The sequence below is a fragment of the Hyla sarda genome, chromosome 9, assembly GCF_029499605.1.
Source record: "Hyla sarda isolate aHylSar1 chromosome 9, aHylSar1.hap1, whole genome shotgun sequence".
Classification (NCBI taxonomy): Eukaryota; Metazoa; Chordata; class Amphibia; order Anura; family Hylidae; genus Hyla; species Hyla sarda.
In genome coordinates this window covers 173699367-173723227 of record NC_079197.1, presented here as the reverse complement: position 1 = coordinate 173723227, position 23861 = coordinate 173699367, and the positions used below count along the sequence as shown (strand labels likewise).

Sequence of the window (23861 nt, the reverse complement as noted above, 5' to 3'; positions counted from 1 at the left end):
TAGGCCTTTTGTTTATGCCGTTACTCCTTATTTGGTTGGATACTCATGGATTGTATGACCTTACACCAACCTCATCGTACAGAGGAGGTAAAGTGATGACATCATTATATAACCGAACACCAACCTCATCGTACAGAGGAGGTAAAGTGATGACATCATTATATAACCGAACACCAACCTCACCGTACATATGGGGTAAAGTGATGACATCATTATATAACCCAACACGAACCTCACCGTACATAGGGGTTAAAGTGATGACATCATTATATAACCTAACACCAACCTCACCGTACATATGGGGTAAAGTGATGACATCATTATATAACCTAACACCAACCTCACTGTACATATGGGGTAAAGTGATGACATCATTATATAACCTAACACCAACCTCACCGTACATATGGGGTAAAGTGATGACATCATTATATAACCTAACACCAACCTCACTGTACATATGGGGTAAAGTGATGACATCATTATATAACCTAACACCAACCTCACCGTACATAAGGGTTAAAGTGATGACACCATCATATAACCTTAAACCAACCTCACCGTACATATGGGGTAAAGTGATGACATCATTATATAACCTAACACCAACCTCACCGTACATACGGTAGGAGGTAAAGTGATGACATCATTATATAACCTAACACCAACCTCACCGTATATAGGAGGTAAAGTGATGACATTGTGGTGGCCCAGTATGGGATGGTGTTGTCCCGTACCTTTCCTGCCCTGTCAGGCAGTGTCCCAGGGCCCCCTGTAGTTGTTTCCCCATTTGTATATATGTTGTATATTAAAAAATGTGTTATGCCTTTAATAAAATGTTACCCAGGAGGTACCAGTGACCAGCTGACCCCAAAGGTGACCTATGGGCTCCCTGCTAGTCTCCCCATATAAACCCTGGGTGGAGCTAGCTTCTCTCTCTTTTTTCTCTCTTGCTTCCTGCTGAGGTCCAGTAAAGTCGTGCCTAGAGTGTGTGTCCAGAGTAGTGGAGGCCTCAAGTCAAGTCCTGCAGCTACAGTCAAGTGCAAGTAAGATAAAGTCACCGTCCTGTCAGTCACAAGTCAGTCAAGTCAAGTCATCTGTTTACCCAGCGTGGCCTGCACTAAATTCTCCCGTCCAACTACAAGTCCCAGCAAGCCTGCAAGGCCTCTGTGTCACTGGTCACTTCCTTGGGCCCTGGCTGTACTGCATAGACTGTTCCAACTGTCTACCCTCAGTAAAGCTACCGTCCGTAACTTGGCGTCGGTGTCTTCATTGCCCCCGTGCCTAGCCCAGGATCCAGCGGTATACTTCGGGTGGTTAAGGATAACCTATGCCCTGGAATCACAAACATAAGGGGTTAATACCATCTGCCCCTAGGGTAACAACATATGCCCTGCACCTCACACTTCGCCACCCCACAACTTTTGGTCTTTTGGTTCACGAACAGGATACGGGTGTGTGCCTTATGCCACAAGTCCTCCCCCCTAGTCTGAACTGTGTCCAGTATTATCTGCAAAAATCGCATGCCGATGCGAATAAAGTTTGCGCCAGAAAGTGTATTGGACTTTGTCAGTGGAAAGTGTTTTGCCCGACCACCTTCTTGTCCGAGCTGCGAGAAGCCTTGTCACCTTTACCAATGGGAGACTTCCAGTCCGGTTAGTCAACCTGTCTGATGCTGCTACTGTGTTACCCAAATACATCCCAGTAGCCCAGTTGTATCTCGTAGAGTCAAAGGACATCTTAACAGAACGTATGGTGGCCTGACAGCGTGCAGCCCAAGTGGCTGAAGGATCCAGTACGAGTCCTCCTGAACCCTGGTGGGCACAACTCCAAGTTGGAGATGACACTACCCTGAGGGACCAAGTCAATGGAGTCATCAATGTCGCCAAAAGATACCATGAAGCTTTCAGCAAACACCCCACAGATTTCGGGCATATGCCCATGATCCGACACTGAATCCTCACAGGCGACAGCCCACCTATCAAAGAAAGACACCGCCCAGTCGCGCCAGGCATGTATCAGACTATCAAGAAGATGCTGGCTGACATGAAAGAGTCAGACGTAATCCAGGAAAGTACGAGCCCCAGGGCATCGTCACTTGTCCTAGTCAAGAAAAAGGATGGAACCATCCGCTTCTGTGTCGACTACAGGAAATTGAACAATGTCACACATAAGGATGCTTACCCACTGCCAAGGATCGAGGAGTCACTCACCACCCTCAGGTCGGCTGCTTACTTTTCCACCCTGGACTTAACTAGTGGATATTGGCAAGTGCCCTTTGCCGTGGAGGATCGGGAGAAGACCGCCTTCGTGACACCCATGGGACTGTTCATGTTTAAAAGTATGCCGTTTGGACTGTGCAACGCCCCTGCTACGTTTCAGCATCTGATGGAAAGATGCCTGGGCCATCTGAATTTTCAAAGTGTCCTATTGTACCTGGATGATGTTATTGTGTATTCCAAGTCTTACCAGGAACACCTCAGTCATCTGTCAGACATCTTCCAAGTCCTGATCAAGCATGGGCTGAAGATCAAGCCGTCAAAGTGTCACTTGCTTAAACCTTACACTACATGGGTCATGTTGCCAGTGCCAAGGGAGTCCAGCCCAACCCTGAAAAGGTGGAAGTTGTCAAGAACTGGCCTACCCCACGCACGGTGAAAGATGTCAGGAGCTTCCTCAGATTTTCCGGCTACTACCGCCGCTTCATCTCCCACTTCGCCCAGATTGCAGAACCTTTCACAGCTCTTTTACGGGGTATGGCGAAGGAGAACTAGAATGGAAGACTACCTGTTAAATTGTCCGAAGAGCAAGAGACAGCATTCCGAGCTCTTAAATGTCTACTGACAGAACCACCCATCCTGGGGTATCCAGACTACAGTCAGTTCCGGCTATATCTCTTCAAGACGAAAGCCGAGTCATGGGGGATCTGTTGGACTACCTGCTGGCGAAAAAGGTACCAACCCGTCTACGCCGGGCCAGTGTGATTATGAGCTGAAACGTCTGTGGCGACAGTCCCTTGTTTGTAAACAAGGGACTGTTGTACCGAAATTCTTTGGATCCGGTCTCTGGTGATCGACTTCAGATTCTGGTTCCCCGAAGAGACGCGGATATGGTCCTCAGGCATACCATGATCAGTCATTTCACTTTGGAGTCCACAAGACCGAATCTACTGTCAGGAGTAGATTCTATTGGATCGGAATGCGGAGCGACATTGACAAATGGTGCAGTGAATCCAGAGTGAAAGGCCTAACCAGTTGGTTGTGATAGACCATGTCAAGTTGTCTCCTACCCAGTCCAGGTACACTTATGCCCTCACCATGGTGGATCACTACTCGTAATGGGTTGTCGTTGTACCCGTTAAAGATCTCACAGCCAAGACAGCGGCCCAGATGTTCTGCTTCAATTGGGTGCAAACCCTTGGGTGTCTGGAGTCTGTCCTAATGGATGGTGGAACGGCCTTCGAGGCCACACTATTCCAAGATCTGTGTCAATTCCATGCCTGCAAGAAACTCCGGACTACTGCTTACCACCCCCAGGGGAATGGGCTGTGCGAACGCATTAACGGGCTGTGCAAACGCATTAATTAGTCTTTATCCACGTGTTGCGAGCAGCCTCTGTGCCAAGACAAGAAGAGTGGCCCCGACTGTTGCCCGAACTTTTGGAGATCCATAACAACACCGTCCATTGTTCTATGGGATACACCCCTTTCTACTTGATGATGGGGCAACATGGGCAGCTGCCTAAAGACCGGACGATTGGGCTCCAGGCTCCGTTCAATAACTCTCCGCAAGCCTCCCTGGAATGAGTCTCAGACCACAGAGAAGAATCCATGAAGCCAAGGAAATAGCAAAAAAGATGGGTGAGGCTCAACAAAGCCAGCAACAGGACTACAACCGTCATGCCTCTGCCAAACTGCTTCAATTGGGTGCTGGCTGCGAAAATTTCCAAGAACCCATAAATTAGACTCTATCTGGGAGACGGAACTGTACACGGTGACGGCCATACCCTATCCAGATGATGGTATGAGCCACAAGTTGTTCATCGCAACGGAATCAAACTATGTCTAAAAGAAGATCTGCCATTTCCTCCAGCTGTCAGACCTACAAGAGAGTATGTCCCAGGCGAGGGAATTCTTCCATCTATGGACTTCACTATGTTTTCCCCAAGTCAGCCTGCAGTTTTCTGTGTCTCACCAGCCTCGGGGTCTGTTCTACCAACATTAATTTCTACTCCAGCTCCAGTCCTATCACCGCTGGCTCCAGTCTATACACCAGTTTGTAGAGTGCCAACTCTGTCACCATTCTCTCCAGCACCACCGTCAGCGACTCTGAGTCCTGCCAGTCCGGACCCTGTACCAACCCTCAAATTTGCTGAGGAAGACCCAGTCACAGTTCCAGGTGTGCCAAGAGCTCCAGGAGACACAGTGTACTCTCCAGAAGTGATGTTACGTAGGTCCCAACAGTCAACCCAAAGACAACTCCCAGCAAGGTACAAAGATTAATTCACCCTAAAACATGTAAAAGTTATGTACCACACATAGTCCAGTTATATGGTAAAAGTAGTCCACATACATATAAATATATCAGTTAGGACTGTAACATTATTTGAACACCCAGTCCACCCATGTCTATAGTTAAAATGTCTAATGTTTTCTTATGTCCAAGTGTGCAGGATACTTTACTGGCCAGAAGGTATCCCTGATAGCCATACAAAACACGTACAGTGACAGAGATAATATAATGTCAAAGTAATACTTATATCTAGATTAATATGTACAAAGTTCTGGGGGGGAAGTGTGTAAAACTAAGGGACCCCATTAGCCAAGGCATTGGGTAGATAGCCTCCGGCAGCCCAATCCAGAAAATCTTTAATAATGGTTATGCATATTGTTGTTAGAGAGTGTCCAGAATGTCATTACAAGGTCAAAAGTCCTCGCATATGTACAGGAGCATGTATGGACATTCACTATGCCACATGGACTCATTTCTCTTTGTCAGAGTTGGAAAGGACATTGTGTTAAAAATGCCTCAGGAACATTGGCATCGTCATTGGCCCCAGTGGCACTTCGGTCCTCCCCCCTCCAGGACAGGGCATCGAGGGCGACTGCAATTAAGAGGGGGAGTTTGTGGTGGCCCAGTGTGGGATGATGTTGCCTTGTACCTTTCCTGCCCTGTCAGGCAGTGTCCCAGGGCCCCCTGTAGTTGTTTCCCCATTTGTATATATGTTGTATATTGAAAGATGTGTCACAAACACAAGGGATTAATACCATCTGCCCCTAGGGTAACAACATCTGCCATGCACCTCACAACCCGCCACACCACAACATCATTATATAACCTAACACCAACCTCACCATACATAGAAGGTGAAATAATAGGACCATTGTTTCATTCAACACCATCTGCACCATACATATGAGATACATTTTGGAGACAAGTAGATGACGAGTAAATGTGGACTTGTTGTGGAGCAGCACCCGGCACATATTGGCACCCGGCACATATTGGCACCCTACGCAATGAGACAAGCAGCCGCACCTCAGCTAACACAATCTGTTTATTTTACATTTCCTGCAGTTTACTTTGGCGCTCACTTTACTGTTTTTAGTTTGGTGGTAAATTCCTCCTTAACCTTTGGGGACTGCGATGGGTGCAGTTTGTGTCATATCAGGATCTGCTCCGTGGTGGGACAATACACTTAACTTTGAGGACAACATCTTCATTTTATGGGAAGGAGAAGCACAAACCTTTCCTGAGTTTATAGAGACTCAGAGTCATTATATTACATTTTATAGCTTCACAATGAATGTATAGACCTGCAAGACTCTAGACATTTATTAACTTTGGCTTTGTTCACATTATGATTGTGCCCTCCAGGGCATGTATACGCCTGCACAGTGTCAAAACTGGATGCCAACATACACGAGCCTGGACAGGTATAGGCCCCATAGAGTTTAATGGCCTTAAAGGGGTACTCCGGTGGAAAAATGTTTTAATCAATTAGTGCCAGAAAGTAAACAGATTTGTAAATTACTTCTATTAAAAAATCTTAATCCTTCCAGTACGTATCAGCTGCTGTATGCTCCACAGGAAGTTCAGGAACTGTCCAGAGCAGGAGAGGTTTGCTATGGGGATTTGCTCCTACTCTGGACAGTTCCTGACACGGACAGAGGTGTCAACAGAAAGTACTGAGGACAGACTGAATAGAAATTCAAAAAGAAAAGAACTTCCTGTGAAGCATACAGCAGCTGATAAGTACTGGACTGATTAAGATTTTTTAATAGAAGTAATTTACAAATCTGTATAACTTTCTGGCACCTGTTGATTTAAAAAATAAATAAATAACGTTTCTCACTGGAGTACCCCTTTAACATAGTCAACTAGAGACTACATTCAGATAATTTCTATACACTCACTGGCCACTTTATTAGGTATCCCTGACCTATTTTTTGTTAACACAAGCAGCAACTCAATACATTTAGGGGAAGTATGGGGATATAAGTGACTCTGAATGCGACATGGTTGTTGGGGCCAGACGGGCCTCTCTGAGTATTTCTGGGATGTACACACACTATCATCTCTAGGATATACAGAGAATGGTCCGAAAAAGAAAAAATCCAGTGAGCGGCAGTTGTGTGAAGGAAAATGCCTTGTTGGTGTCAGAGGAGAATGGGCAGACTGGTCTGAGATGACAGAAAGGAACAGTAACTGAAATAACCACTGGTTATAATCGAGGTCTGCAGAATATGATCTCTGACCGCACAACATGTCCAACCTTGATGCAGATGGGCTACAGCAGCAGACGTTCACACCGGGGGCCACTCCTGTCAGCTAAGAACAGGAAACTGAGGCCACAATTTACACAGGAACCAAAACTGGATAATAGAAGATGGAAGAACGTTGTCTGGTCTGAGGAGTCTCCCTCCAGCTGTGACATCAGATGACAGGGTCAGAATTTGGTGTAAACAACATAAATCATGGATCCATCCTGCCTTGTATCAGGGTCAGGCTGGTGGGGGTGTAATGGGGAGGGGGGGGGGATTTTCTGGGAACTTTGGGCCCCTTAGTACCAATTGATCCTGTATAAACCCCACATCTCATACAGGACAATGAGGTCACATGACATCATCTCATACAGGACAATGAGGTCACATGACATCATCTCATACAGGACAATGAGGTCACATGACATCATCTCATACAGGACAATGAGGTCACATGACATCTCATATAGGACAATGAGGTCACATGACATCATCTCATACAGGACAATGAGGTCACATGACATCTCATACAGGACGATGAGGTCACATGACATCATCTCATACAGGACAATGAGGTCACATGACATCTCTTACAGGACAATGAGGTCACATGACATCATCTCATACAGGACAATGAGGTCACATGACATCATCTCTTACAGGACAATGAGGTCACTGGACTCCAATGGCCTCCACAGTCACCAGATCTCATCCTATAGATCACCGCAGGGATGTGGTGAAACCGGAGATTCTTATCATGGATGTGCAGCCGACAAAGGGGTGTAATGCATCAAACGGAGTGGTGTATGGCATCAGATGAACGGGGGCTAGGCATCACACAAAATGGTGTAAGGCGTCAGACAGAGGGGTGTAAGGTGTCAGACCAAATGGCTGCAAGGTGTCAGATGAAGCAGCATAAGGCATCAGATGGAGAGGTGTAAAGCATAGTATGTAGGGGTGTGAAAGCGTCATATGGAGGGGTGTAAAGCATAGTATGTAGGGGTGTGAAAGCATCATATGGAGGAGTGTAAAGCATAGTATGTAGGGGTGTGAAAGCGTCATATGGAGGGGTGTAAAGCATAGTATGTAGGGGTGTGAAAGCGTCATATGGAGGGGTGTAAAGCATAGTATGTAGGGGTGTGAAAGCATCATATGGAGGGGTGTAAAGCATAGTATGTAGGGGTGTGAAAGCATCATATGGAGGAGTGTAAAGCATAGTATGTAGGGGTGTGAAAGCGTCATATGGAGGGGTGTAAAGCATAGTATGTAGGGGTGTAAAGAATAGTATGTAGGGGTGTAAAGCATAGTATGTAGGGGTGTAAAGCATAGTATGTAGGGGTGTGAAAGCGTCATATGGAGGGGTGTAAAGCATAGTATGTAGGGGTGTAAAGCAAAGCATAGTATGTAGGGGTGTGAAAGCGTCATATGGAGGGGTGTAAAGCATAGTATGTAGGGGTGTGAAAGCGTCATATGGAGGGGTGTAAAGCATAGTATGTAGGGGTGTGAAAGCATCATATGGAGGGGTGTAAAGCATAGTATGTAGGGGTGTGAAAGCATCATATGGAGGAGTGTAAAGCATAGTATGTAGGGGTGTGAAAGCGTCATATGGAGGGGTGTAAAGCATAGTATGTAGGGGTGTAAAGAATAGTATGTAGGGGTGTAAAGCATAGTATGTAGGGGTGTAAAGCATAGTATGTAGGGGTGTGAAAGCGTCATATGGAGGGGTGTAAAGCATAGTATGTAGGGGTGTGAAAGCGTCATATGGAGGGGTGTAAAGCATAGTATGTAGGGGTGTGAAAGCGTCATATGGAGGGGTGTAAAGCATAGTATGTAGGGGTGTGAAAGAGTCATATGGAGGGGTGTAAAGCATAGTATGTAGGGGTGTGAAAGCGTCATATGGAGGGGTGTAAAGCATAGTATGTAAGGGTGTAAAGCATAGTATGTAGTGGTGTAAAGCATAGTCTGTAGGGGTGTGAAAGTGTCATATGGAGGGGTGTACAGCATCAGATGGAGGGGTGTTAGCATGAGACGGATAGGTATAAGGTGTCAGATGCTTTACACCCCTCCATGTGGCACTTTATACCTGTGTGATGCCTTACACCCCTCTGTCTGAAGTTTAAAACTCCTCCATCTGAAGGTTCACACCACTCTGTCTGAGGCTTTATACCCCTCCATCTGACGCTTTACACCCCTCTAAAACTTTTCACCCCTCCATCTGATACCTTACAACCCTCCTTCTGGCACTTTTTACACCGCTCTATCTGACGCTTTACACCCCTCTATCTGGCACTTTACACCTCTCCATCTGACACCATACAACCCTTCATCTGATGATTTACACCGCTCTGACACTTTACACCCCTCCATCTGACTCTTAACACCGCTCCATCTTACACTTTACACCCCTCCATCTGACACCCCTCCATCTGATGCTTTACACCCCTCCATCTGACGCTTTACACTCCTCCATCTGACTCTTTACACCCCTCCATCTGACTCTTTACACCCCTCCATCTGACGCTTTACACCTCTCCATCTGACGCTTTACACCTCTCCATCTGACGCTTTACACCCCTCCATCTGACGCTTTACACCCCTCCATCTGACGCTTTACACCTCTCCATCTGACGCTTTACACCTCTCCATCTGACGCTTTACACCCCTCCATCTGACGCTTTACACCCCTCCATCTGACGCTTTACACCCCTCCATCTGACGCTTTACACCCCTCCATCTGACGCTTTACACCCCTCCATCTGACGCTTTACACCTCTCCCTGATTCTTTACACTCCTCCATCTGACGATTTACACCCCTCCATCTGACGCTTTACACCCCTCCATTTAACGATTTACACCTCTCCATCTGATGCTTTACACTCCTCCATCTGATGCTTTACACCCCTCCATCTGACGCTTTACACTCCTCCATCTGACTCTTTACACCCCTACATCTGACGCTTTACGCTCCATCTGACTCTTTACACCCCTCCATCTGACTCTTTACACCCCTCCATCTGACGCTTTACAACCCTCCATCTGACACTTTACACCCCTCCATCTGACACTTTACACCCCTCCATCTGACTCTTTACACCCCTCCATCTGACACTTTACACCCCTCCATCTGACACTTTACACCCCTCCATCTGACTCTTTACACCCCTCCATCTGACTCTTTACACCCCTCCATCTGACGCTTTACACCCCTCCATCTGACACTTTACACCCCTCCATCTGACACTTTACACCCCTCCATCTGACACTTTACACCCCTCCATCTGACTCTTTACACCCCTCCATCTGACGCTTTACACCCCTCCATCTGACGCTTTACACTCCTCCATCTAATACTTTACACCCCTCCATCTAATACTTTACACCCCTCCATCTGAAGCTTTACACCCCTCCATCTGACGCTTTACACCCCTCCATCTGACGATTTACACCCCTCCATCTGACGCTTTTTACCTCTCCATCTGACGCTTTACACCTCTCCATCTGACGCTTTACACCTCTCCATCTGACGCTTTACACCCCTCCATCTGACGCTTTACACCCCTCCATCTGACGCTTTACACCCCTCCATCTGACGCTTTACACCCCTCCATCTGACGCTTTACACCCCTCCATCTGACGCTTTACACCCCTCCATCTGACGCTTTACACCTCTCCCTGATTCTTTACACTCCTCCATCTGACGATTTACACCCCTCCATCTGAAGCTTTACACCCCTCCATCTGACGATTTACACCCCTCCATCTGACGCTTTACACTCCTCCATCTGACTCTTTACACCCCTCCATCTGACTCTTTACACCCCTCCATCTGACGCTTTACACCTCTCCATCTGACGCTTTACACCTCTCCATCTGACGCTTTACACCCCTCCATCTGACGCTTTACACCCCTCCATCTGACGCTTTACACCTCTCCATCTGACGCTTTACACCTCTCCATCTGACGCTTTACACCCCTCCATCTGACGCTTTACACCCCTCCATCTGACGCTTTACACCCCTCCATCTGACGCTTTACACCCCTCCATCTGACGCTTTACACCCCTCCATCTGACGCTTTACACCTCTCCCTGATTCTTTACACTCCTCCATCTGACGATTTACACCCCTCCATCTGACGCTTTACACCCCTCCATTTAACGATTTACACCTCTCCATCTGATGCTTTACACTCCTCCATCTGATGCTTTACACCCCTCCATCTGACGCTTTACACTCCTCCATCTGACTCTTTACACCCCTACATCTGACGCTTTACGCTCCATCTGACTCTTTACACCCCTCCATCTGACTCTTTACACCCCTCCATCTGACGCTTTACAACCCTCCATCTGACACTTTACACCCCTCCATCTGACACTTTACACCCCTCCATCTGACTCTTTACACCCCTCCATCTGACACTTTACACCCCTCCATCTGACACTTTACACCCCTCCATCTGACTCTTTACACCCCTCCATCTGACTCTTTACACCCCTCCATCTGACGCTTTACACCCCTCCATCTGACACTTTACACCCCTCCATCTGACACTTTACACCCCTCCATCTGACACTTTACACCCCTCCATCTGACTCTTTACACCCCTCCATCTGACGCTTTACACCCCTCCATCTGACGCTTTACACTCCTCCATCTAATACTTTACACCCCTCCATCTAATACTTTACACCCCTCCATCTGAAGCTTTACACCCCTCCATCTGACGCTTTACACCCCTCCATCTGACGATTTACACCCCTCCATCTGACGCTTTTTACCTCTCCATCTGACGCTTTACACCTCTCCATCTGACGCTTTACACCTCTCCATCTGACGCTTTACACCCCTCCATCTGACGCTTTACACCCCTCCATCTGACGCTTTTTACCTCTCCATCTGACGCTTTACACCTCTCCATCTGACGCTTTACACCCCTCCATCTGACGCTTTACACCCCTCCATCTGACGCTTTACACCCCTCCATCTGACTCTTTACACCCCTCCATCTGACTCTTTACACCCCTCCATCTGAAGCTTTACACCCCTCCATCTGACGATTTACACCCCTCCATCTGACGCTTTACACCCCTCCATTTAACGATTTACACCTCTCCATCTGATGCTTTACACTCCTCCATCTGACGATTTACACCTCTCCATCTGACACTTTACACCCCTCCATTTAACGCTTTACACCCCTCCATTTAACGCTATAAACCCCTCCATCTGACGCTTTACACCCCTCCATCTGACGCTATAAACCCCTCCATCTGACGATTTACACCCCTCCATCTGACGCTTTACACCCCTCCATCTGACTCTTTACACCCCTCCATCTGAAGCTTTACACCCCTCCATCTGACGCTTTACACCCCTCCATCTGACGCTTTACAGCTCTCCCTGATTCTTTACACTCCTCCATCTGACGATTTACACCCCTCCATCTGACGCTTTACACCCCTCCATTTAACGATTTACACCTCTCCATCTGACGATTTACACCTCTCCATCTGACACTTTACACCCCTCCATTTAACGCTTTACACCCCTCCATTTAACGCTATAAACCCCTCCATCTGACGCTTTACACCCCTCCATCTGACGCTATAAACCCCTCCATCTGACGATTTACACCCCTCCATCTGACGCTTTTTACCTCTCCATCTGACGCTTTACACCTCTCCATCTGACGCTTTACACCTCTCCATCTGACGCTTTACACCCCTCCATCTGACGCTTTACACCCCTCCATCTGACGCTTTACACCCCTCCATCTGACGCTTTTTACCTCTCCATCTGACGCTTTACACCTCTCCATCTGACGCTTTACACCTCTCCATCTGACGCTTTACACCCCTCCATCTGACGCTTTACACCCCTCCATCTGACTCTTTACACCCCTCCATCTGACTCTTTACACCCCTCCATCTGAAGCTTTACACCCCTCCATCTGACGCTTTACACTCCTCCATCTGACGCTTTACACCTCTCCCTGATTCTTTACACTCCTCCATCTGACGATTTACACCCCTCCATCTGACGCTTTACACCCCTCCATCTGACGCTTTACACCTCTCCATCTGACGCTTTACACCTCTCCATCTGACGCTTTACACCCCTCCATCTGACGCTTTACACCCCTCCATCTGACTCTTTACACCCCTCCATCTGACTCTTTACACCCCTCCATCTGAAGCTTTACACCCCTCCATCTGACGCTTTACACTCCTCCATCTGACGCTTTACACCTCTCCCTGATTCTTTACACTCCTCCATCTGACGATTTACACCCCTCCATCTGACGCTTTACACCCCTCCATTTAACGATTTACACCTCTCCATCTGATGCTTTACACTCCTCCATCTGACGATTTACACCTCTCCATCTGACACTTTACACCCCTCCATTTAACGCTTTACACCCCTCCATTTAACGCTATAAACCCCTCCATCTGACGCTTTACACCCCTCCATCTGACGCTATAAACCCCTCCATCTGACACTTTACACCCCTCCATCTGACTCTTTACACCCCTCCATCTGACTCTTTACACCGCTCCATCTGACGCTATAAACCCCTCCATCTGATGCTTTACACTCCTCCATCTGACGCTATAAACCCCTCCATCTGATGCTTTACACCCCTCCATGTGACTCTTTACACCCCTCTGGGGCTGGATATTATATGACTGAATCAGTGATACCCAACCTGAAGTTTGCTAAACTACACCTCTCAGCATGCCCAGATAGCCAAAGGCTGTCAGGGCATGCTGGGAGTTATAGTTTTGCAACAGCTGTAGGTCCACAGGACAGAGATGAGTGATATGATTAGTGTATGTGCCTGCTCATCTCACCATATCTGATTCCAGTTTATTCCTCGCCTCCCACACCCAGATAATCGGTTTTTGTAGGTCAGATAAATGATCACATGTTGCTCTCTACCCATCATGCTTTGCTGGCGGTGCGCAGCCATTTTTCCGAAGACTCCTCTCTAGTCGACAACCGCGTCGCGGGGGTCACGGGTCGCGCGGTCACATGACTCCTGAGTCGTTTCCTATTGGTCGAACTTCCAGAAACAAACAATGGCTGCTTCCCCGTCCTGATCTCGTGCCGGAGACTAACGACCAACTTTACGGCGAGCCCGGGGGGCGGGGCCGGACCGAAGGAGGCGGAGTCTGCTGCAACAATGAAGTAGGATATATACATCTCTATATACACTGTTATATATACTATACACCCCCTGCCCTATATACATCTCTATATACACTGTTATATATACTATACACCCCCTGCCCTATATACATCTCTATATACACTGTTATATACTATACACCCCCTGCCCTGTATACATCTCTATATATACTGTTATATACTATACACCCCCTGCCCTATATACATCTCTATATACACTGTTATATATACTATACACCCCCTGCCCTATATACATCTCTATATACACTGTTATATACTATACACCCCCTGCCCTATATACATCTCTATATACACTGTTATATACTATACACCCCCTGCCCTATATACATCTCTATATACACTGTTATATACTATACACCCCCTGCCCTATATACATCTCTATATACACTGTTATATATACTATACACCCCCTGCCCTATATACATCTCTATATACACTGTTATATATACTATACACCCCCTGCCCTATATACATCTCTATATACACTATTATATACTATACACCCCCTGCCCTATATACATCTCTATATACACTGTTATATATACTATACACCCCCTGCCCTATATACATCTCTATATACACTGTTATATATACTATACTCCCCCTGCCCTATATACATCTCTATATACACTGTTATATATACTATACTCCCCCTGCCCTATATACATCTCTATATACACTGTTATATACTATACACCCCCTGCCCTATATACATCTCTATATACACTGTTATATATACTATACTCCCCCTGCCCTATATACATCTCTATATACACTGTTATATACTATACACCCCCTGCCCTATATACATCTCTATATACACTGTTATATACTATACACCCCCTGCCCTATATACATCTCTATATACACTGTTATATACTATACACCCCCTGCTCTATATACATCTCTATATACACTGTTATATACTATACACCCCCTGCTCTATATACATCTCTATATACACTGTTATATACTATACACCCCCTGCTCTATATACATCTCTATATACACTGTTATATACTATACACCCCCTGCCCTATATACATCTCTATATACACTGTTATATACTATACACCCCCTGCCCTATATACATCTCTATATACACTGTTATATACTATACACATCTATATCTATACTGTTATATACTATACACCCCCTGCCCTATATACATCTCTATATACACTGTTATATACTATACACCCCCTGCCCTATATACATCTCTATATACACTGTTATATACTATACACCCCCTGCCCTATATACATCTCTATATATACTGTTATATACTATACACCCCCTGTCCTATATACATCTCTATATACACTGTTATATACTATACACCCCCTGCTCTATATACATCTCTATATACACTGTTATATACTATACACCCCTGTCCTATATACATCTCTATATATACTGTTATATACTATACACCCCCTGCCCTATATACATCTCTATATATACTGTTATATACTATACACCCCCTGCCCTATATACATCTCTATACTGTTATATACTATACACCCCCTGCCCTATATACATCTCTATATATACTGTTATATTCTATACACCCCCTGCCCTATATACATCTCTATATATACTGTTATATACTATACACCCCCTGTCCTATATACATCTCTATATACACTGTTATATACTATACACCCCCTGCTCTATATACATCTCTATATACACTGTTATATACTATACACCCCTGTCCTATATACATCTCTATATATACTGTTATATACTATACACCCCCTGCCCTATATACATCTCTATACTGTTATATACTATACACCCCCTGCCCTATATACATCTCTATCTATACTGTTATATACTATACACCCCCTGCCCTATATACATCTCTATATATACTGTTATATACTATACACCCCCTGTCCTATATACATCTCTATATACACTGTTATATACTATACACCCCCTGCTCTATATACATCTCTATATACACTGTTATATACTATACACCCCCTGCCCTATATACATCTCTATATATACTGTTATATACTATACACCCCCTGCCCTATATACATCTCTATATACACTGTTATATACTATACACCCCCTGTCCTATATACATCTCTATATACACTATTATATACTATACACCCCCTGCCCTATATACATCTCTATCTACACTGTTATATACTATACACCCCCTGCTCTATATACATCTCTATATACACTGTTATATACTATACACCCCCTGCTCTATATACATCTCTATATATACTGTTATATACTATACACCCCCTGCCCTATATACATCTCTATATACACTTTTATATACTATACACCCCCTGCCCTATATACATCTCTATCTACACTGTTATATACTATACACCCCCTGCCCTATATACATCTCTATCTACACTGTTATATACTATACACCCCCTGCCCTATATACATCTCTATATATACTGTTATATACTATACACCCCCTGCCCTATATACATCTCTATATACACTATTATATACTATACACCCCCTGCCCTATATACATCTCTATCTACACTGTTATATACTATACACCCCCTGCCCTATATACATCTCTATATACACTATTATATACTATACACCCCTGCTCTATATACATCTCTATATATACTGTTATATACTATACACCCCCTGCCCTATATACATCTCTATCTACACTGTTATATACTATACACCCCCTGCCCTATATACATCTCTATATACACTATTATATACTATACACCCCCTGCCCTATATACATCTCTATATATACTGTTATATACTATACACCCCCTGCTCTATATACATCTCTATCTACACTGTTATATACTATACACCCCCTGCTCTATATACATCTCTATATACACTGTTATATACTATACACCCCCTGCTCTATATACATCTCTATATACACTGTTATATACTATACACCCCCTGCTCTATATACATCTCTATATATACTGTTATATACTATACACCCCCTGTCCTATATACATCTCTATATATACTGTTATATACTATACACCCCCTGCCCTATATACATCTCTATACTGTTATATACTATACACCCCCTGCCCTATATACATCTCTATCTATACTGTTATATACTATACACCCCCTGCCCTATATACATCTCTATACTGTTATATACTATACACCCCCTGCCTTATATACCTCTCTATCTATACTGTTATATACTATACACCCCCTGCCCTATATACCTTTATATACACTGTTATATACTATACACCCCCTGCCCTATATACATCTCTATACTGTTATATACTATACACCCCCTGCCCTATATACATCTCTATCTATACTGTTATACTGTTATATACCATACACCCCCTGCCCTATATACCTCTATATATACTGTGTGGTTCTTCTCCAGGCTGAATATAGATGGTTTACTGGTCTATTTCCCCTATGAATACATCTATCCGGAGCAGTACTCCTATATGGTGGAGCTGAAGAGGACGCTGGACGCCAAGGTGCAGTGAGGGGCGGTGATGATGATTATTATTGGAGGGGATTGATTATATTGATTGGTGATATTGATTATTGATGATATTGGTTGGTATTGATTCTTCTCCAGTCGTCCTCTCAGTGTTGGTCTTTGGGTCATACAGGGGGAGATTTATCAGAACCTGTCCAGAGGAAAAGTTGCCCATAGCAACCAATCAGATCGCTGCTTTCATTTTTGAAAAGTCCTCTAGAAAATGAAAAAAGAGATCTTTTCCTCTGCACAGATTTTGATAAATCCCCCCATAGTTTCAACATAGAATGGTTGTCATGGAACCAGTTAATACTGGAACTTTAGGAGCCAATGTAATGTACACAGGGGGGAGATCTATCAAAACCCGTCCAGAGGAAAAGTGTCTGAGTTGCCCATAGCAACCAATCAGATCGCTTCTTTCATTTTCCAGAGGCCTTTAAAAAAATTAAAGGAACCATCTGATTGGTTGTTATGGGCAACTCAGTAACTTTTCCTGTGGACAGTGATTTTGGCTGGGACAGTCTGAGTCCTGATACGTCACCATCCTGAGGGACACAGCATTTTGTGGTCACACGTCACCTGTCATGGCCAAAATCACCGTATAGCCCATGTCTGAGGTGTCTGTGAGAGGCATTGTGTCCTGTGGAGTCCTTACTTATCCTGTGTTCTGGTGACAGGGTCATGGAGTCCTGGAGATGCCATCAGGGACCGGGAAGACGGTGTCACTGCTGTCACTGATTGTGGCCTATCAGAGGGTAAGTGTCTGCCGCCATCACCGAGCTCCTCGTAGGATCATATGATGGGGGCCCCTCTTGTGTCTCCAGCTCCTCGTATGATCGTATAATGGGGGCCCCTCTTGTGTGTCCAGCTCCTCATAGGATCATATGATAGGGGCCCCTCCTGTGTATCCAGCTCCTTATATAATTATATGATAGGGGCCCCTCCTGTGTGTCCAGCTCCTTATATAATTATATGATAGGGGCCCCTCCTGTGTGTCCAGCTCCTTATATAATTATATGATAGGGGCCCCTCCTGTGTATCCAGCTCCTTATATAATTATATGATAGGGGCCCCTCCTGTGTGTCCAGCTCCTTATATAATTATATGATAGGGGCCCCTCTTGTGTGTCCAGCTCCTCGTATGATCGTATAATGGGGGCCCCTCCTGTGTGTCCAGCTCCTTATATAATTATATGATAGGGGCCCCTCCTGTGTGTCCAGCTCCTTATATAATTATATGATAGGGGCCCCTCCTGTGTATCCAGCTCCTTATATAATTATATGATAGGGGCCCCTCCTGTGTGTCCAGCTCCTTATATAATTATATGATAGGGGCCCCTCCTGTGTGTCCAGCTCCTTATATAATTATATGATAGGGGCCCCTCCTGTGTGTCCAGCTCCTTATATAATTATATGATAGGGGCCCCTCCTGTGTATCCAGCTCCTTATATAATTATATGATAGGGGCCCCTCCTGTGTGTCCAGCTCCTTATATAATTATATGATAGGGGCCCCTCCTGTGTATCCAGCTCCTTATATAATTATATGATAGGGGCCCCTCCTGTGTGTCCAGCTCCTTATATAATTATATGATAGGGGCCCCTCCTGTGTGTCCAGCTCCTTATATAATTATATGATAGGGGCCCCTCCTGTGTGTCCAGCTCCTTATATAATTATATGATAGGGGCCCCTCCTGTGTATCCAGCTCCTTATATAATTATATGATAGGGGCCCCTCCTGTGTATCCAGCTCCTTATATAATTATATGATAGGGGCCCCTCCTGTGTATCCAGCTCCTTATATAATTATATGATAGGGGCCCCTCTTGTGTGTCCAGCTCCTCGTATGATCGTATAATGGGGGCCCCTCCTGTGTGTCCAGCTCCTTATATAATTATATGATAGGGGCCCCTCCTGTGTATCCAGCTCCTTATATAATTATATGATAGGGGCCCCTCCTGTGTGTCCAGCTCCTTATATAATTATATGATAGGGGCCCCTCCTGTGTGTCCAGCCCCGTATATAATTATATGATAGGGGCCCCTCCTGTGTGTCCAGCTCCTTATATAATTATATGATAGGGGCCCCTCCTGTGTCCAGCTCCTCGTATGATCGTATAATGGGGGCCCCTCCTGTGTGTCCAGCTCCTCATAGAATCATATGATAGGGGCCCCTCCTGTGTATCCAGCTCCTTATATAATTATATGATAGGGGCCCCTCCTGTGTATCCAGCTCCTTATATAATTATATGATAGGGGCCCCTCCTGTGTATCCAGCTCCTTATATAATTATATGATAGTGGCCCCTCCTGTGTATCCAGCTCCTTATATAATTATATGATAGGGGCCCCTCCTGTGTATCCAGCTCCTTATATAATTATATGATAGGGGCCCCTCCTGTGTGTCCAGCTCCTTATATAATTATATGATAGGGGCCCCTCCTGTGTGTCCAGCTCCTCATAGGATCATATGATAGGGGCCCCTCCTGTGTATCCAGCTCCTTATATAATTATATGATAGGGGCCCCTCCTGTGTATCCAGCTCCTTATATAATTATATGATAGGGGCCCCTCCTGTGTATCCAGCTCCTTATATAATTATATGATAGGGGCCCCTCCTGTGTTATCAGCTCCTTATATAATTATATGATAGGGGCCCCTCCTGTGTTATCAGCTCCTTATATAATTATATGATAGGGGCCCCTCCTGTGTGTCCAGCCCCGTATATAATTATATGATAGGGGCCCCTCCTGTGTGTCCAGCTCCTTATATAATTATATGATAGGGGCCCCTCCTGTGTATCCAGCTCCTTATATAATTATATGATAGGGGCCCCTCCTGTGTGTCCAGCTCCTTATATAATTATATGATAGGGGCCCCTCCTGTGTATCCAGCTCCTTATATAATTATATGATAGGGGCCCCTCCTGTGTGTCCAGCTCCTTATATAATTATATGATAGGGGCCCCTCCTGTGTATCCAGCTCCTTATATAATTATATGATAGGGGCCCCTCCTGTGTGTCCAGCTCCTTATATAATTATATGATAGGGGCCCCTCCTGTGTATCCAGCTCCTCATAGGATCATATGATAGTGGCCCCTCCTGTGTGTCCAGCTCCTTATATAATTATACGATAGGGGCCCCTCCTGTGTATCCAGCTCCTTATATAATTATATGATAGGGGCCACTCCTGTGTATCCAGCTCCTTATATAATTATATGATAGGGGCCCCTCCTGTGTATCCAGCTCCTTATATAATTATATGATAGGGGCCCCTCCTGTGTGTCCAGCTCCTTATATAATTATATGATAGGGGCCCCTCCTGTGTATCCAGCTCCTTATATAATTATATGATAGGGGCCCCTCCTGTGTATCCAGCTCCTTATATAATTATATGATAGGGGCCCCTCCTGTGTATCCAGCTCCTTATATAATTATATGATAGGGGCCCCTCCTGTGTATCCAGCTCCTTATATAATTATATGATAGGGGCCACTCCTGTGTATCCAGCTCCTTATATAATTATATGATAGGGGCCCCTCCTGTGTGTCCAGCTCCTTATATAATTATATGATAGGGGCCCCTCCTGTGTGTCCAGCTCCTTATATAATTATATGATAGGGGCCCCTCCTGTGTATCCAGCTCCTCATAGGATCATATGATAGGGGCCCCTCCTGTGTGTCCAGCTCCTTATATAATTATATGATAGGGGCCCCTCCTGTGTGTCCAGCTCCTTATATAATTATATGATAGGGGCCCCTCCTGTGTATCCAGCTCCTTATATAATTATATGATAGGGGCCCCTCCTGTGTATCCAGCTCCTCATAGGATCATATGATAGGGGCCCCTCCTGTGTGTCCAGCTCCTTATATAATTATACGATAGGGGCCCCTCCTGTGTGTCCAGCTCCTTATATAATTATATGATAGGGGCCCCTCCTGTGTATCCAGCTCCTTATATAATTATATGATAGGGGCCCCTCCTGTGTATCCAGCTCCTTATATAATTATATGATAGGGGCCCCTCCTGTGTATCCAGCTCCTTATATAATTATATGATAGGGGCCCCTCCTGTGTATCCAGCTCCTTATATAATTATATGATAGGGGCCCCTCCTGTGTATCCAGCTCCTTATATAATTATATGATAGGGGCCCCTCCTGTGTATCCAGCTCCTTATATAATTATATGATAGGGGCCCCTCCTGTGTATCCAGCTCCTTATATAATTATATGATAGGGGCCCCTCCTGTGTGTCCAGCTCCTTATATAATTATATGATAGGGGCCCCTCCTGTGTGTCCAGCTACTTATATAATTATATGATAGGGGCCCCTCCTGTGTATCCAGCTCCTTATATAATTATATGATAGGGGCCCCTCCTGTGTATCCAGCTCCTCATAGGATCATATGATAGTGGCCCCTTTCTGTGTGTCCAGCTCCTTATATGATTGTATTATGGGGCCCCTCCTCTATCACAGTATATATCCAGCTCCTCATAGATTATATGGTGGGGCCCCTTCTCTATCACAGTATATATCCAGCTCCTCATAGATTATATGGTGGGGCCCCTCCTCTATCACTGTATATATCCACCTCCTCATAGATTATATGGTGGGGCCCCTCCTCTATCACTGTATATATCCAGCTCCTCATAGATTATATGGTGGGGCCCCTCCTCTATCACTGTATATATCCACCTCCTCATAGATCATATGGTGGGGCCCCTCCTCTATCACTGTATATATCCAGCTCCTCATAGATTATATGGTGGGGCCCCTCCTCTATCACTGTATATATCCAGCTCCTCATAGATCATATGGTGGGGCCCCTCCTCTATCACTGTATATATCCAGCTCCTCATAGATCATATGGTGGGGCCCCTCCTCTATCACTGTATATATCCATCTCCTCATAGATTATATGGCGGGGCCCCTCCTCTATCACTATATATATCCATCTCCTCATAGATTATATGGTGGGGCCCCTCCTCTATCACTGTATATATCCAGCTCCTCATAGATCATATGGTGGGGCCCCTTCTCTATCACTATATATATCCATCTCCTCATAGATTATATGGCGGGGCCCCTCCTCTATCACTATATATATCCATCTCCTCATAGATTATATGGTGGGGCCCCTCCTCTATCACTGTATATATCCAGCTCCTCATAGATCATATGGTGGGGCCCCTTCTCTATCACTGTATATATCCACCTCCTCATAGATTATATGGCGGGGCCCCTCCTCTATCACTGTATATATCCAGCTCCTTATAGATTATATGGTGGGGCCCCTCCTCTATCACTGTGTATATCCAGCTCCTCATAGATTATATGGTGGGGCCCCTCCTCTATCACTGTGTATATCCAGCTCCTCATAGATCATATGGTGGGGCCCCTCCTCTATCACTGTATATATCCATCTCCTCATAGGTCATATGGTGGGGCCCCTCCTCTATCACTGTATATATCCAGCTCCTCATAGATCATATGGTGGGGCCCCTCCTCTATCACTATATATATCCATCTCCTCATAGATTATATGGTGGGGCCCCTCCTCTATCACTGTATATATCCAGCTCCTTATAGATTATATGGTGGGGCCCCTCCTCTATCACTGTATATATCCATCTCCTCATAGATCATATAGTGGGGCCCCTCCTCTATCACTGTATATATCCACCTCCTCATAGATTATATGGTGGGGCCCCTCCTCTATCACTATATATATCCATCTCCTCATAGATTATATGGTGGGGCCCCTCCTCTATCACTGTATATATCCATCTCCTCATAGATTATATGGTGGGGCCCCTCCTCTATCACTGTATATATCCATCTCCTCATAGATCATATGGTGGGGCCCCTCCTCTATCACAGTATATATCCATCTCCTCATAGATCATATGGTGGGGCCCCTCCTCTATCACTGTATATATCCATCTCCTCATAGATCATATGGTGGGGCCCCTTCTCTATCACTGTATATATCCAGCTCCTCATAGATCATATGGTGGGGCCCCTCCTCTATCACTATATATATCCAGCTCCTCATAGATTATATGGTGGGGCCCCTCCTCTATCACTGTATATATCCAGCTCCTCATAGATCATATGGTGGGGCCCCTCCTCTATCACTGTATATATCCAGCTCCTCATAGATTATATGGTGGGGCCCCTCCTCTATCACTGTATATCCAGCTCCTCATAGATTATATAGTGGGGCCCCTCCTCTATCACTGTATATATCCAGCTCCTCATAGATTATATGGCGGGGCCCCTCCTCTATCACTGTATATATCCAGCTCCTCATAGATTATATGGTGGGGCCCCTCCTCTATCACTGTATATATCCAGCTCCTCATAGATCATATGGTGGGGCCCCTCCT

The 23861-nt window shown here is 45.2% G+C and overlaps 1 protein-coding gene and 1 long non-coding RNA gene across 3 annotated transcripts in view; one reads left to right on the top strand and one right to left on the bottom strand.

Annotated features, from left to right (window-relative positions):
* Window positions 1-5478: 5478 nt before the first annotated feature.
* LOC130291261 (uncharacterized) lies at window positions 5479-17476 on the bottom strand. 2 transcript variants are annotated; one of them, XR_008847852.1, is made up of 3 exons: window positions 17341-17476; window positions 13622-13945; window positions 5479-5751 (listed from the first exon to the last, which is right to left on the bottom strand). It is a non-coding gene; the product is annotated as an uncharacterized LOC130291261 (long non-coding RNA). The 2 variants fall into 2 exon arrangements; XR_008847853.1 differs by having other exon boundaries at window positions 13622-13942; window positions 17341-17460.
* ERCC2 (ERCC excision repair 2, TFIIH core complex helicase subunit) overlaps window positions 13809-23861 on the top strand; it is a 41408-nt gene continuing 31355 nt past the window's right edge. The window contains exons 1-3 of the mRNA XM_056539841.1: window positions 13809-13958; window positions 17371-17470; window positions 18153-18230. Coding sequence (XP_056395816.1) covers window positions 13954-13958; window positions 17371-17470; window positions 18153-18230 — 183 coding nt within the window. The 5' untranslated portion in view covers window positions 13809-13953. The remainder of the gene's footprint in view (window positions 13959-17370; window positions 17471-18152; window positions 18231-23861) is intronic.